The 17,124-nt window shown below is 36.8% G+C and overlaps 1 protein-coding gene across 1 annotated transcript; it reads left to right on the top strand.

Moving 5' to 3' along the window:
* Nucleotides 1-446: 446 nt before the first annotated feature.
* MRPS30 (mitochondrial ribosomal protein S30) lies at nt 447-9,369 on the top strand. Its single transcript, XM_019736239.2, has 5 exons — nt 447-1,182; nt 2,624-2,769; nt 3,491-3,596; nt 4,659-4,835; nt 6,796-9,369. Exons 1-5 carry the CDS (start codon nt 594-596, stop codon nt 7,083-7,085), a joined length of 1,308 nt encoding a protein of 435 aa, XP_019591798.2. The 5' UTR covers nt 447-593; the 3' UTR covers nt 7,086-9,369.
* Nucleotides 9,370-17,124: the final 7,755 nt, after the last annotated feature.

Raw genomic sequence — 17,124 nt, 5'->3', positions numbered from 1 at the left:
ATTCCTTTTAGTAAATTCTATCATTAAACAAATTACATGTCAATTAGCATAGAGAAATGTATGGCATTATTTTCCCAAAGATTAGCAGTGGTCATCTGAGTGATGCTTGCATTATTTTAAAAGTAAGCACATATTATCAAAAAAATGTTACAACAATTATTTCCAATTGTTTCAACCCCAAGCACTGAAACATTAAAACACGTCATGTGCCATGCACAAATGAAACCATTACAGTTAGCCAAGCGCTAGAAGCTCCTGTGCACAATGTTCGTATTTTTTGCAAGAAGACTGAACAGGTCAGAAAAAGAACCGAGGTGGCCGCACCTCCTGCTTACAGGTTTCATTCCTACCCGCCAGACGCACTGACAAACCTTATTGGCGCACAAGTTGTTCCTTTCCTCCGCAAACGCTCCCGACCGAGACAAACTCAAGCGATCTGACTGGCTAGGAAATGGATGACGAAAGGTTTCTCAAGCCCAATAACAATCGGCCTTCCGTAGACTGGCTCAGAGTCCGCTTTCCGATTGGTCCTTAAGGCAAGAGGCAGAGACAATCGCTGTAGTTGACCTCTGGGTCCGAAACCGCGGGCAAAGATGGCGGCGGCCAGGTGTTGGAGGCCCGTGCTCCGCGCCCCGGGTCTGTCATTGCACACTGCGGCCGAGGCCGCCGTCAGGGCTCCAGAAATAGCCGGTGCGGATGTCGCGGCGGCCCCCGTGGCGCGCTACCCGCCGATTGTGGCCTCCCTGACTGCCAAAAGCAAGGCGGCACGGCAGCGGCGAGTGGAGCAATGGCAGGCGACGGTGCACGCGGCCGAGTCTGTGGACGAGAAGTTGCGAATCCTGACCAAGATGCAGTTCTTGAAGTACGTCGTTTACCCGCAGACCTTCGCCCTGAACGCCGACCGCTGGTATCAGGGCCTCACCAAAACTGTGTTCCTGTCGGGCCTGCCGCCGCCGCCCGCAGAGGCAGAGCCGGAGCCCGTGCCGGCCCTGGACGTAGAGGCTCTGCGCGCCGCCGCGTGTGACTGCCTCCTGCAGGAGCACTTCTACCTGCGGCGCAGGCGGCGAGCTCCCATCTACCAGGAGCGCGAGGCCGTCGCTTCGCCCTTCCTGGATCAGCTGGTGGCCTCCCTCGTGGGGCTGCTCAGCGCACATAACCCGGTCCTAGCTACCGCCGCCCTCGGTAAGCCGCGGGCCTGCCAGGCCAGGCGGAGTAGGTGGGGATTGGGGGCCCACTGTGCCACAGATTTGGCCCCTTTTCGTTCTGTTTTGTCCATTTTTCCTTAGTCCGCTGACTCCTAACTGGGGACAGTGCGGTTTAATAGCAGTCACTGCTTGAGGAATCTGGAGACTTAGTTCTCGTACCCGTGTGAACACTGGGTTTTCGTACCTGTATTGCCACCTATTAGCTTGACGACGCGAGACTAGTAATAGCCTCAGGTCTCCAGGACGTCGGTCCTGGACTCTGCTTAGTGAGGCCCAGCCACGTGGAAGAGCAGTGTTGGTTAAGAGAAGGGGATCTTAGTGGGACAGACCTGGGTTGCCTTTTGGCTCTTTCACCAGAAAGTTACATGACTATATGTCAGTTTATTAACTTCCTTTAGCCAAATCTTTTATCATTTTCAAGATAAGAATTACGATAATAGTACTAAGTCATGAAATTGTGAAAACTAAAGGCGATATTGATTAAAATTCATAACGTTTATTTAGTACTTACTATGTGCTTGCCCCTGTTCTAAATTTTATACGTGCCAACTAATTAATCCTCCCAATAACTGTTTACGGTAGGTAGCACTGTTATATGCATGAAAACAAAAACAAGCAAAAAGTCCTGGGGCACAGAAACCTAAAATGTATCTAGTCGAAGAGCCTATCACTGGTAGGTTTGGCTGTCAGGATTCAAACCTAGCCATTCTGGGTTCCCAGTGTCCAATCAGTAACTTCTATTTAACGGTTCAGTACAGACTTGAAAAATAATTAATAGATAGACAGTTTTAAAACTTAGTGTTTCTGACGTGTTTGTCATTTTTATATTGTATCTACTATGCAGTAGGCATCTTTAAGAAATATTTATTGAACTGGTATTATTATAACTGTAGATGTGTGCTCACCGAGTCTTGTAGTGTGCCTGTTACCTTCCAGTTGGGAAGGCAGCATTATTGACTTGGACTACTTACTCCTGGTTGATGGCCTAGGAAAACGTAGTTAACCTTGTCAAGACTCAGGTTCCGCTTCTTTAAAAAGGTGATGACAATTATTCATACCTTTCAGAGTTGTTGTGAAGATTGAATTAGTAATTCGTAAGGCAGCTCTGACTCTATTAAATTTTTATTTCTGGTGAGACATACTCCTGATCTCCTAACTGAGAAAAGTCTTTGGTTACAGCATTTAGTTTAGTGATGGCACAAATAAACAATAAATGTTTGAACGTTATATTTAAGTCATAATCATTTAAGTTAAATTATCATATAACTCAGCGTCTATCTTACATCAAAGAGTAATTTTTGATAGATTTTTAATTAGCACAATCATTCTTGAGTTCTGTATTTCTGAGTTTAGTATTAAAATAATAATCAAATGTATCTAAATGATCAGATAAGAAAATTTTGAATATCTTTTGGTAGATTGCAAACGCCCAGTTCACTTTTACTGGTTGCGTGGTGAAGAAATTATTCCTCGTGGTCATCGAAAAGGTAGAATTGATGCTTTGCGATACCAAATAAATGATAAACCACACAACCAGATTCGAATATCCAAACAACTCCCAGAGGTAAGGATTTATTGTATACATACTATTGATGTCTGATGAGGAAATATAGGCAGGCTAGGTAGTGTGCTTGGTAGAATAAAAAGTTTTGAATGGTTCCTTTCAAATACATCTGTCTGATATTATTTTTTAGCTTTTCAACCTGGTATGGTATACATATTACCCAAAGGTCAAATAATCATTTTATGTGGGGATAAGGCATCAGGTTTTAGGAACATACAAATCTTTTCTTTTTCTTAATAAAAATATAAAAAATTGATAATATTTTATACTTTACAGTTCCTAAACTACCTATTCATCAATCAAGGCATTTTTACACCTATAAGCTGGTCATTTTACTTATTTACAATTCTTTTGGGGAAAACAAGTATATTTTGAGTGTTGTCTATGTGTCCATGTCAGAGGTTGGCGCATTTTTTTCTGTAAAAATCCAAATAGTATTTTAGGTTTTGGGGGGCATAAGTCTGTGTTGCGACTATTCACCTCAGTTTTTATAGTGTAAAAGCAGCCATGCACCGTGTGTAAGTGTTTGTGCATGGTTGTGTTCCAAATCCATCCAGGTTTTACTTGTAAAAACAGGTGGCTGGATAGATTTGGCCCATCTTTAGATGGTAGGGTTATCAAATCATTTTGTAAAAACATCTCATTTTAAGATTTTTAAGTCTTTTATGAATAAAATATATGTGAGTGTTGCTGTGAATTCACTTATGACTTTTTCTTTAAGTTTGTGCCGCTGGATTATTCCGTACCTGTAGAAATCCCTGTTATGAATCATAAGCCAGACAAACTTCCATTATTTAAACGACAGTATGAAAATACCATATTTATTGGTAAGTTTCTCTTTTGATGTATTGTGCTGTAAATATGTCCAAAGTGACTTGTGTAATTTTGTAAATTAATTCTTGATAACCAAGAGGTTCAGCTAGTCCATGAAGAATATAATCTCAGGTTGTTGGAATATGCATGAAAATTGGAAAGAAAGTATTCTTCAGCTCACCATTTAAAAATTTACTTGTTTCTACTAAATTAGCAGTATTTAACTTTAAAAAATAGTCATACTTGTTAGGCTTTGTTGATTATATAGAAAAACTAATTTGTCTTTTTTCAGAAATAAACAAGTATAGAACTGAACTTGCAGTGATTGGCTTTTTTACGAAAGCCTCCTATTTGTGTCACACTCTGTGATAACCATCAGGAGTATAAAAATAGTAAAGCTTGATGTCTGCTCTTATGCAGTTTATACTTTTGCTGTTTTTTCTTCGTCTATTAATTTCTAGCCAACTTGCAGAAGATTTTTAAGAAAGCGACTTTATACTAGTCCTCCAGACCTATTTTATCAGCCCTTTCTCAGTCACCGTGGTCTTAGAGAGTGAATTGTAGGGAACCTATGACTTTATCATGAAAGTCAAGAATGCCAGCATTTTATAAAATACGGGCCCATATTTTCTGTACTGAGAGCCATGGTGCAAAAATCAATTATTTTAAAAGTTGGGAGCAAGGTATGTAATTATTACATTAAAATAATAAAGTTAGTTTTTGAAGTGAGGAAGTGTTTGTATCGTTTGGTGAATATGACAAGGAGAATAAGGAAGCTTTTTATGATGATTAATCGTTTGAAAAACACTGAAATAATAGGGAATTTGTAATCAGTTTTACGCATATTTTGATTTATCCTGTGTCATAGTGGGCTTGATGATAGCAGACTGTTCTTTCATGTGAAATTTAACTTTACTATAATCAATACAATAAGTCAGTAAACCAACCTTCCCATTTGTGTATTTTGAATACTGATCACATGATGTATAGAGGAGAAAGATGAGTTTCAAGCAAATACTAAGAATGTGTTCCAGATGTTCTACATGTACATTTCATGTTTGTATTTTGCTCTTCAGGCTCAAGGACAGCAGATCCATACTGTTATGGTCATACCCAGTTTCATCTGTTACCTGACAAACTAAAAAGGGAAAGACTATTGAAACTAAACTGTGCTGATCAGATAGAAGCTGTTTTTAGAGCTAATGCTATTGCAAGCCTTTTTGCTTGGACTGGAGCACAAGCTATGTATCAAGGTAAAACTATGACATTATTGTTCTTGCAAGATATCTGACATTTTAAAGAATTTAATAGTACAAATTGTTTTCCTCGGTTAAAACAATTTGTAGGTTGAATCTTAACATTTTGAAAATTTTTGCATTGGCACAAAATACAGTTGTTTTAAATCGATAATGAAATATTTTACATTTGCAGTTGGCAAGTGGCACTTAGGTAGTTATTTTGATCTTTTACGTTAACCATTTTTGTTTGTGAGTACTTTTTTCTCATGGTGTTCTTGAGCATTTCAGAGACTACCTAGCCAAATAAGTCAACTCTGTAGCTGATAGCAGCTTTCTGAAGCTAGAAAAGGAAATGCTTTGGTGGATTAAATTAGATGAAATCACAGCTATCCTTTATAATTTCTTCGAAGGCCATATCCAGGATGTGGAATAGGAGATTGTTTATTCATTCAGTAAATAGTGAATGCTTTTTATTTTGGCCTTGGAGATACAGTGTTCAATGAGATAGGCAGATCCTACTTCCCTGGAGCTTATATTATACTGAGGAGAGAAAAGGATAATAAACATGCAATATTTTAGGTAGTGGCAGCATTATGAAGAAAATATACTAGAGAAGGCTAGATAAGGGGTAGAGTGGTTTATGTGGCGCAGGTATAAATGCGAAGTGGGGCAGAATCTATTTAAACATAATAATTCAGAGGAGGTCTCTACAAAAATGACATTGGAACAGAGACCTGAACGGTGATGGACTGTCTATGCATAAACTTGGGGGAAAGATACTTTCAGGCAAAAGGAATGGCAAGTAAGTCTCTGAGGTTAGAACAAACTTGAAGTGTTTAAGGAACAACATGCAGACTAATGAAGAAAGGGAGGGGAAGAATGGTCCGGAATGAGACAGAGAAAACCAGAGGCCATATCACATAGGACTTTTAGGTCCGTTGTGAGGCATTTGGGTTTTATTATTATACAAACCTGAACTATTATAATATGTAGTTAGCTTAATCTTATGTAAGTACCCAGGAGGAATTTTAATGCACATTTAATTATGGCCAAGCTTAATCTTTTTCCTTTAGGTTTTAACGTTACACTCAAAATTGTTAACTAATGTTTCTATAATAGAAATAAATGTACTTAGTAGGAATAGGAGTAGACAGAATCAGAAAAAATGAGGAATCTGTCTTGAAGATGTTGGAATAGCCTTGTTTATTCATGAAAGATAAAATACTTTTCACAGTATAATTAATTCTATATTTTAACAATTTTACTCATTGGCCATCTCCATTAAGGCTGATATAAACTATATCTGCAGATACAAGGTTACTGCTTGGCCCCGGAAGTAGGGTTTAAAAGTATTAAAGCCAGTCGAGTGGGAACAAGAAGCAGTCAGAACATTGAGTAGTAAAGGTATTAAGGCCTCCTGGAACCTTATCACATGAGACATGCTAAGCGAAATGACAGTGACTCAAAAACCCATTTTGAAATACGTAAAGGGAGATACAGAGTTGTCTAAGGAGTGCTCAAAGTCCTTAGAAAGTTGGTTTTTTTCTGAAGGTATTTTTTTGTAGATTTGGTGATATAAATGGCCATAATGATTATTGGGTGGCAGATACTACTGGTAGAAAATTTGAATATATTTGAAGTTGGAGAGTAATGATGTAGTTACTACCAGATGTAGGGGAGATCTGCATAGATACAACTTGCTGCTCTTAGATGAAATGAATTAAGGCTGAAAGCTGTTGAAGGCAGAAGTTGTTGAAAAGATGTATCGTGAGTTTCAGGATACTAGATGGGAGGAAGTAATTCTTGATGCAGAAATGAAACATAGGATTAGAATGGATAGGGAAAACGATATCTTCAGGAATTTTGTAAGTAAAATATCTAGGCTTTACGAGATATTCAGTACCCTCTAAGGTGTATGTTTTGTTTTGGCAAAATATGTTCTGTGTGTAAATTTCAGTATAACTTTCTTCTATAGGATTCTGGAGCGAAGCAGATGTTACTCGACCTTTTGTCTCTCAGGGCGTGATCACAGATGGAAAATACTTTTCTTTTTTCTGCTACCAGTTAAATACTTTGGCACTGACGGCACAAGCTGATCAAAATAACACTCGTAAAAATATATGTTGGGGGACACAAAGTAAGCCTCTTTATGAAACAATAGAAGATAATGATGTGAAAGGTTTTAACGATGATGTTCTACTTCAGATAGTTCACTTTCTACTGAATAGACCAAAAGAAGACAAATCACAGCTGTTGGAAAAATAAGAAGAAACATTTGATTGAGGACTTTGGGAATACTAAATTTCACTGAAGGAACAATAAAAAGAATTTTACTGAGACTTATGACTGTCAAATATTAAATGCCTTAATTTTGAGACAAATATTTCTTATGTGATTAGACCTCTCATTCTGCTCAAAATATACACTGAAATATTTAATTATAGATATAGTATATATGTTGATTTGAAAGTCATTTGATTTATGTATGACAACGGATGAGACTAATTGAACTATCTTTCATACTTGGTATTGCGTGTGATTTTTAAAGTAATATAAGGGCAATAATTCAAATACTTGAGAATATGTGGATGTTTTGTTAATAATTTTCCTTTTTGTTTTTAATATTTTTGTTAATAACATGATAATAGAATTTTCAGAGTCCTGTTCATACTCCTTTAAAACATGAACAATACAATTATTTTGCAAGTATAAGAAACCGAGGCCCAGAGGAGTTAATATAACAGATGAATTATATGCAACTTAGGTTCTTAGCACTTAGAATTATTGTAGCATATTTCTGTTAGTGTTATTTGCTCTATCCCAAAGATTAGGAAACTAGGTTTGTTATATTTCCAAAACAGTTATCAGTTGGTAAAGCTGTTACTCTTGCCAAGATTAAGGTTAATTCAAAATATTTTTAGTGAGAAAAAAGAATTACCTTTGTATAATCATGCTTACACTTCTCATTTTATATAACCTATTATGAATATTAAAATACCCCATTATATATTATAGTCATATGACAAATAATTGCTGTTTTCTCACTTCCTTTCCCTTGCTCTCTTTCAACACAGAAGCCACAGTTATATTGTTAGAAGCCTCTGTTAGAAGCCTGGAGATTATTTGTCACAAATGATTGCTAAACTGAAGGACCAACATTTGAAAGATGTAATTCAGTTTAACCAAGTGTTTACTTTGCAAGGCACTGCGTTGTGTTCCATCCTTAGCCCACTACTTTCAGTTTACCAGAATGCCATGTAGTTCACTCCACCATTCTTTTATTTAAGCTGTGTCCAATAATTGAAATCTTGTTCTCTACCCTTGGTCCTGTCTGTTCTAACCTATTGCATTCCCATTTATCCTAAATGAAAAAATGATGCATATAGAACAACCTTACCAAGTTCCAAGTATAATGATGTCTCTTAATGTTGGCATTCACTTCTAGTGAAACGAGTTACCATCTTTGAGTTTTCGCTTTCATGAAATAAATCTCACAAAAGTTGTAAGAATTAAATAAGCTAGTACATGTGAAAGTGCTTTTAAAATATTACGTAATTAAAATGTTTAGGATTCAGTTCAAATGCCATTGTTTCCCCTAATTAAATTATTTTTAACTCATCAAGATTAAAAACTTAAATGGATCTTGGAAGAAGCTGAAAGTGTTTCTAAGGTACTCCTTACAAGGGTCCAGTGCAATACAATTTATCCAGGAATTCTTTAAAATTCCCATGAAACAAGCTTAGAGCTTGGAATGCTACTCATTGTTTTATTACCTCATCCGAATTTTTTTAAAAGAACCTGAAAAAATAGGTTAAATGTACATTTTTACATAAATGTGTAAATGCCAAATAAAATGCTAACATACCAAATTCAACAGTAATGAAAGGAATCCACCCTAATAGGGTAGTTAATCATGGAGATTCAGTCATGGATTGATGTTTTATAATAGTTTACACATAAGTCTGAGCTTTAATATATAGATTGGGATTTTTTACTTTTTATTTTTAAAACAAGCTTATAGTTACGATTTTTTTAATTATGTAAAGGGACTGCCAATGGATTTGAAATGCAAGTGTAATGTTTTTAGAAATGAATTGATGGGAAATCCAACTTGATAATGTAAATAGGACCTTATTTGTTTTTTATTTTCACCCTTTTGGTTTTGGGAGGAAAGAAATTAAGTTTTACATTAGTGCTTGCTTAGTGACATATAAACTTCAGCAAAAACTCATGTTATTAGCCAGTTTAGAAAAACTAAAGACAGAAGAGAGTAACCATTCTTTATTTTCGAATCGGTAACTAAATGTTTATAAACTTGATGCTTTAATATTTTAATTCAAACATACGTCCCCGGAATATTTTTATGGAAATTGTGTTGATGTAAAGATATTCACAACTTTAGCATCTTTTAGATGTGATATACATAAAAAATGATACTCATGTTCAATTTTGCTATGCCCTTATTGCCTGTTCATATTACAGAGATGTATAATGCAGCAGTATGTACCCCAAGTAGCTTTATAAATGAGCAAGCTGTACTTTTTAATTATTTTAATTGTGTGTGTGAATGACTGAAGTCTTCCTGATCTTAGCAAAATGAAAGCTTGCCTGATGTTTAGCCACTTGGAAAGTATTTCTTTGGATCTTCAGTCCATATGGAACTTTTAATTGCAAGCTGAAAAATATTTATGCTATAAGTACTTTATGAGGATCTTCTGAAGTCTTTCAAGAAGTTTTCTCTCTTAAACCTTAATAGTATTGATAATGAAGGTGGCAGGATTTAAAGCGGGAGTATGTATCAGAAATAATTTAGCAATTGAGCTTTGTTTATGCCTTTCATCTTTAACTCCATACAGTGTGGACTTTTGTTTTAATTGTCAGCATTAAAAAGGAGGGGTTATAAAACATCCACATTTCAGATTCTGTTGAAAAATTATGAGATCTGGCAAATCCAGGTTTACATTCTTACATGTTAACAATAGACAGGAACTGGAAATTGTCCTGGGTCCCCTTAGAGGGGACAAATTCTCTACAGTTTGTTACAGTCTCCCCATTCCTTATTTCTCTTTACTTGACAAACATCATCAGGCATACCTCACTAATTTCTGTTAAATATTTTGTTCATGAGGCATTGCATTTATGAACCGCGAGGTTCAAATCGCTATTTGTATTATTGGTGGTAAAATGCAACATTTACAATTACTTTTTAGGCTTTAGAAATCTCAGTTTTCCAGCAACAAACATAGTAATGATAATTTCAAAAGAATTCAGTTTCTCTTGGTATAATCAAATAAAACTTGGTTTTTGAGTTAGAGGATGATCTGTGAACTTACCTGGAAAAGTGCATGAACTTTGGTTTTCCTTCCTCTTCTATATGAAGGGTGAAGTGAATCCTGATTGGTTTTGTTTTGACAGTTTTTTAGGAGGTTGGGAGAAATTTTGTTCATTTTCATGGAACCAAAATTGACAACCAGAGAATATTTGGACACTATACTTGGTATTTAGTCTTCCTTTCTACCCCAAATCAGGTTGTGTACAGTACCGCACTCTCCAGTTGTGGAAGAAGGGTTAGGTTCCTCTTACAGGGTTGAGCCCTTACCAGACTAGTGAAGGGGCCCAAATGTTGATGCAAATACAGACTGGCTAGAAAGCTGTGAGGTAACCTGTTGTTTTTGTTTTTGTTTTAAAGGATGCTTTCAATTTCTGCTTCCCTAAATTGTGGACTAGATTATTTGGAAACATTCCCTTGAAGGCATTAGAGAACTAACACGGTAATGAATTGCCAGACTGATATCTGGAAGAAAATAGAAATCCAGAAAGATGAGCTTAGTACTGGGCTTGCTTTTGCTCTGGAGGAGGGATTTGTTAACTGAGCGAACGAGTAGCGTTTGAATAGCCTTGTGAGACTAGAAAGACACGTTAACAATATAGGGCCTCCAAGGCTGGGTCTCTGGTAGAATAACTTGGTTTGAGACCCTGAAGGATAACATCCTTGGGGTAAAAGTGAACCGGAAGTAAACCACGTAGGATGGACACATAGCTTAGAATTGAGTCACCAAAATAGCTCAGAAAAATCTGAAATTTTAAAAGTGGGTTAACGTGACATGAGATTTCTAATGCACTAGCAATCTAAAAGATGCAAATCTGGAGAAGGCATTTTTCTAGGCCTCAAATAATTTCTATAACCACTTTCTCTAATACAATATCTCTATAATAAGTGAGCACAGGAGGAGAAAGACAGCGGGATTAAAAACCAGAAACAATAGACAATAGAAACAGACCCAAAGGAGCACCGAATATTTGGACTGTGAAATAGACTTTAAAATTAATGTTTACTATGTTCAGGGAGATAAAAGTTTGAAAATTTCATTATAGAATTGGAAACTGCAAAATTTAACTGCAAATTTACAAAAGAACCAAATGTAAGTTTGAGAAATAGAATAACACAACATTGTATTAGGGATGAAAGGGAGAAAAGTGGGAAAGGGATTAAGAAGTAAAAATTGAAACAACAACAGAATACATTGTATTACAACAACAGAATACATTGTATTATCCTGCATAACATTTACCAGCAACTTAGTTTCTTAATACACATTTTCTATCTCACAGTTTCTGTGTTTTAGAAGTCCAAGTATGGCTTAACTGGGTCCTCTGCTACTTAGTCTCTCACAAAGCTGCAAAGTGTTGGCCAGAGGTAAGGTCTTATTTGAAGGTCATTTCAATGGGAAAAATAGAACAGGAAACAGTAATTTGGGAAACCAAGTTACCTGTAATCTTTGATAAGCAAAGTCCTGTATAAGCCATCATTACAATGTTTCTCTTTTAAGAATTCGTAAATTTAATGTTCATATCAGTTGCATATTAGTTTGAAAATGGTCTCCAGCTGGATTCATGATGAGTAAGATTTAGAAGCTCTTCATAATTTGTATAGATGTACAGGAACCTAGGAAGGAGATGGGAAGCACATGGTGAGTAAATTTTTTAATGCCGGGTACTACATTAGCAATAAAGCGATCAACATTCAGAATTCATGTTCATTTGAACTCGATGAGATTTTTTAGTTACTTACCATGGACTACCCAAGAGGATATATAGATAAATATTTACAACAGTCTGTAGAAGCATCCAATAAGATTTGTGAATGTATTTGTATATGTCAAATCATATCCTATGTATTAATGAATTTTACCCACTTTGGGTGGAGAATAGATATGCTTTTGATTTAGTTTAGAAAATCAGATTTTCATATTTTGTATTTTAGTTTCATTTTAATATGGAATATAAATTATTTTTATTGTTGCTGTAATACGTGATCATAGAAGATTTGAAAAACAGTAGCAAGGTAATCTCATACTGCTAACATTTTGGTATATTGCCTTACATCTATGCATTTTGTTGATATTTACATTTTTGAGATGATACTATAGTTAGATGTTTTTACATTTTTATTTTATCACTTTTCTAGAGAATATTATTTTCTATATTCTGTAAGTAGTCTTTGGGGTATTTTAGAAGGTGGTTGAATAAAAATATTACACGCTAAGAGTGAAATACATAAACATGAAATTTCCATAATATTAAGTCCACATCATTTACAGGGGAAAAAGAATCAGAAAATTTTCAATTATAAAAAAAATCATAATTATATAAGATTAGCTAATGTGGGTGTAAATATATTTAATGTTGGAATTGTTCACAAGAACACAGATGATTAAATCCCTGACTTTCAATATATTTGCAAAATTTCCATATCTCACCACCTGGCTATGATTCATAATTGGAAAAATAAATGATCTATGTATTTGGAAAGCCCTAAAAGGAGTAAAAATATCTATATAATTATCCTTTAGTAAAATGTAATTTGTTGCAACCTTTGGAATCCAGTTTTAAATGTCAGTTGAAAAAACAGTGCCAGAAAAATCGTTTCAGTCAAATTCTCATGTTACCCGAAAATGTAAACAAGTTTTAAAATCATCTGAAAGTCTAGATCTAGAAGTCTAGAAGTCTTGCTTTTGTCATTAACTAGCCAAGTGACTTAGGACCAATCAATTTTTTTTTAACTCAGTTTCTTCATCTAATAAATTGAAGGGATTGGACAAGAAGACCTTCACAATCTTTCCTAACTCTAATGTATGATGAATCATTCCTTCTAAGCCTGTCACAGCAGATGTAATTTGCCATTAGCATTATTTTTTAAAATTTCTTTTTTAAATCTCCTGTTTCCAAATGACAAAGTGGTAATGTTCTTAAGAGCTAGAGAGTTGTGTGGGATTTAGCTTGCCCTTTCACTGAATTTCCTTGGTTGTGGTATTTTTCTTTCATAATTTCCCTCACAGCAATATCCCCTGAGGCTAGACTCAAACTTTTAGAATTAAAAGGAAATTTAATGGTCAAGTTTAGCTCATTGCTCAAATATCCTCTAAAACACTTGCTCAAATTCTTTGTTCCCTCTGTTCCCAAAGGATGGAGATTTATTACCTCCCAAGGCTGCCATGTTTGAGCTGTACTGATTGCTAGACAATGTTTATTTTGAGTTGAAATCTGTTTTTTGGTAGCTTCTTCCCATTAATCTTAGATATATCTCTTAAGGTTATTTGGAGTTCTTTTCATCAGTTTTGAGTACATTTTTAAAACATCTTCCCATGTTTGTGTACTTCTGGGTTTTTTCCCCATTGAAGGTTTGATGCTGTGGGCTGTGGGATTGAGCCTCCTAACACTCCGCTGGGGAAAGGAGGCATGGACATGGCTAAAGACTTAGCCTAGGAACTGCAAAACAGCTCAACTCCTGATTTCACTTAAGATCTGAGTTCTCCAAGGGGCAAATCTCTCCATAAAAGGGACTAGAAGAAAGATACGTCACAGAGAATTATGTGCCAAGGAACAGAAGAACAACAATAAAAACACTTAATATAGGACATGCAAAAGAAAATGATGAGGTACTATTTCATTCTTACTGGATCGGAAAAAAATTAGCCTGTCTAAATACCGTGTATCATCTTGGATGTGGGAGAAAGTGAGCTTGCACACTGCAGCAGGCATAACATAAGTGCAACCCTTATGGATCCCTGCTTTGCAGTATCTTGTGCAGTTGAAGATGTACATGTCCTGTGACACATCAGTTGCACTTCTAGGTCAATATCCTAGGTGTATGTTCTCGCGGGTGCACAGGCCTGAGTCTACGGGAGCTGAGCCAAGCCTGTTGAGGAGAGGACAGTGGACGTCACTCATCGTAGGGTCAGAGCCAATGCAACGGCAATAACAAAACACACGTAGTGAAAAAGAGAGTGTTCAACGAGTATGTTGGAACCCCGATTATCTTGTCTTGTCTTGACAAGCTAGATAAATGGACTTTTGACTAGCAAAATGGAACATTTTTAGAGTTGTCAAATAGCTCGTAGAACCACATAGATTTTGTGGAGAAGAGGTTCTATTTTTAGTAAAGAAATTATTTCCCCTGGGAAAAGTACTGAACATGGAAGTGTTAAAACAAGTGACAAGGAATGGAGGTCGTTTGTTTTACTTATCCTCTTTGTCCTATATTTATAGTCACTAAGCATTCCCTGGGGATGGAGCACCGAGCTGGGTGTTAGGAACTAGATTCTAGCTATTCTGATCATTTTACCTGTATCAGTTATTTGCCATATATCATTTCTCCATCTGAGAAATGAATTTTAATACTAAATAACCCAGAGATACAGGGTGAAAAATCATTAATGTTTATTCAAAACAGCCTTTTACAAGTCTTTAGTATTAATATTTGATCCTTTGAAAACAGTAAAACGGCTACACCAGAGGGGCATTGGACCTGGGGGACAAGTAAAAGGCATTTACATTGGAGCTGGCTTCAGCGGAGATCGGGAATCAGTATTCACCTTAGACAGTGGAGCAGTATGATTGCTTCCATGATATTCTTTGGAGTTTAAAAAGGCTTATTGCAGGAATGGATGTTTCTGTTCTATGATGCCTGGAGTTTCACCTGGTGAGACTCATGCTGGGAGTGACTTAACACCTCAGTGCTGGGATCACCTGGACCCACCTTCACTCCCATGTCTAGCAGTCGATGCTGATGCTGGCCATTGGCTGCGATCTCGTCTAGGGCTAGCTGACCAGCGCACATGCACTTGGGCTCTCACGTAGCCTGGGCCTCCTCACAGCATGGCGTTCTTAGGCTAGTTGGACTTGTGAGATGATGGCTCAGGGCCCCTGAGAGAGTGCTTCAAAAGAACTAGTGGAGGTTGCATTGCCTTTTCTGACAGCCTCAGAAGTCCCATAGCACCACTCCACTGGAATAAATTGGTCAAGGCAGTTATAAGTTCATCAAGATTCAAGAGAAGGGGGCATACACCCCACCTCTTTTTTTTTTTTTTTTTTAAGGAGGGCGCAGCTCACAGTGGCCCATGCGGGAGTTGAACTGGCAATCTTGGTGCTACCAGCACCGTGCTCTAACCAACTGAGTTAACTGGCCACCCCCTACCCCACTTCTTGATGGCAAGAATATCAAAGAAATTTGGATTCATGTTTTAAAACTGACACAGATCACATGGGTTGAAAGCCACCAAAATTAGAAAAGAGGACAACAGAAGGAAAATGATGATGAAAGAAACTCTGCCCTCTTTGCCCAGATCAGCCTCTGTGAAGGGTCTTGGCTCTAATTAAGCTGTCGCTGCTGCTACCGTGTTTCCCCAAAAACAAGACCTAGCCGGACAAAATCAGCTCTAATGCGTCTTTCGGAGCAAAAATTAATATAAGACTCGGTCTTATTTTACTATAGTAAAATAGTAAATTTTACTATAATAAAGTAGTTATTATAGTAAAATAAGACTGAGTATAACATAATATAATATAATACATAATATAATACTGGGTCTTATACTAATTTTTGCTCCAAAAGACTCATTAGAGCTGATTGTCCAGCGAGGTCTTATTTTCGGGGAAACATGGTACATAGCTATCCAAGTGTTGCTTTAGAGATCTCTCTGAGTTGTTCACTCTTCTTAGTTTCAGGAAACCCTCACATCAGCCACATGAAAAGGTCTCTGTTACCTGCTAGAAAGGAGTAGCAAAAAAAGTCTTTCTGCAAGTTACTTGTTGGTCATCAGCTCAGCCTACTTAAAGTATTCAATGTTAGCTTATTCAATAACAGCTGCATGAAAAGATTTTTCAGGTGTCAACACTATTTTTAAGGCAATTTTAAGGAATCTCCTTCCTTAATGTAGGTCTTCTCAACATAATTGTCTTCCTGGAGTAGTACCTGTCCCTATTTCTTGCATGGAACCTTGGGGATAACTGGCTTCAGGACCCCAGACACAATGTGTCCTCTCAGATTCATAAGGCAAGACATTTTTGTGAAAAAGTCTATCCCTGTCAAGAACGATCTCTCCAGGTCTCTCTCGATGGTGTAGACTCCACCCTGCTTTCAAACATTTTTTATATAATAGAACACCAAGAAATGTATATGTACTCAGTACACTATTGTACATGGGATGGGGATATCTTTGACCTGAGGCAACTGGTTCATGAATTCCTCCTATTCCAGATTCCATCTGGCTGTGCAAAAGGAATGACTATTTCCATACCTAGAGCCCACTCTTGACATAATCATTGGGAAACTCTGAGTAGAGGGAGTAACTCTGCACGAGGGGTGTGGAGATCTGAATTCTAATCCTGTCTTTACCACTAATCATGTGGTCTTGGGCAAATCAATTGCCCTTATTATGTAGCGTCACTTTCCTTTCTTACTTGTTTCTTCCTCTATTATTCTTTTCCGTATGAAATAATTCTTCATATTTTTATTGACAATGCTGACCTTAGTGTCCTTTTTATGTCAATGAAACAAATCTTTGAGAGATGATCTCTTCTTGCCTACAAAATGTCTGAATATTCTAAGTGAGAATTTAGTGATTTCTGTTTTGTCTGTCTGGCAATTTCTACCAGAAAGTGCTTTTTTTTTTTTTTTGGCCATTGTAGAAGAAAACATGTTAGCAATTTGGAACAGTTTCATAGGTTGAAATCTGAACCTAAATAAAAAGATGGCAGCTGCTCAACTGGCACCCCAAATCCTACAGTAAATCTGCAAACACTTTTAGTGCAACAGTTCTCTGGGAAGGAAGCCTGGGAGAAACTTTCTTTTTGAGCAGCAAACATGAGTGACCCAAATGTGACATGATTCGACAAGCCCCCATAGCTGCATATATATGGTTCCTTTGGGTGGTAGGTAGAGATCAGGACTCAAAACACACAGTCTGAAGAAGAAGCCCTTAGATTTAAGGATTGAAAAATAAGCCAAGAGAAGCAATGATGT

This window comes from Rhinolophus sinicus, linkage group LG03 (assembly GCF_036562045.2).
Source record: "Rhinolophus sinicus isolate RSC01 linkage group LG03, ASM3656204v1, whole genome shotgun sequence".
Classification (NCBI taxonomy): Eukaryota; Metazoa; Chordata; class Mammalia; order Chiroptera; family Rhinolophidae; genus Rhinolophus; species Rhinolophus sinicus.
This window is presented reverse-complemented; position numbering and strand designations above follow the sequence as displayed.

What these genes read in the sequence shown, in the direction of transcription:
- MRPS30 (XM_019736239.2), top strand. Translation starts at nt 594, where the DNA reads ATGGCGGCGGCCAGGTGTTGGAGGCCCGTGCTCCGCGCCCCGGGTCTG. An exon ending in TATCCAAACAACTCCCAGAG is followed by an intron (nt 2,770 to 3,490) that starts GTAAGGATTTAT and finishes TTTTTCTTTAAG; the next exon opens with TTTGTGCCGCTGGATTATTC. An exon ending in AGCACAAGCTATGTATCAAG is followed by an intron (nt 4,836 to 6,795) that starts GTAAAACTATGA and finishes TTTCTTCTATAG; the next exon opens with GATTCTGGAGCGAAGCAGAT.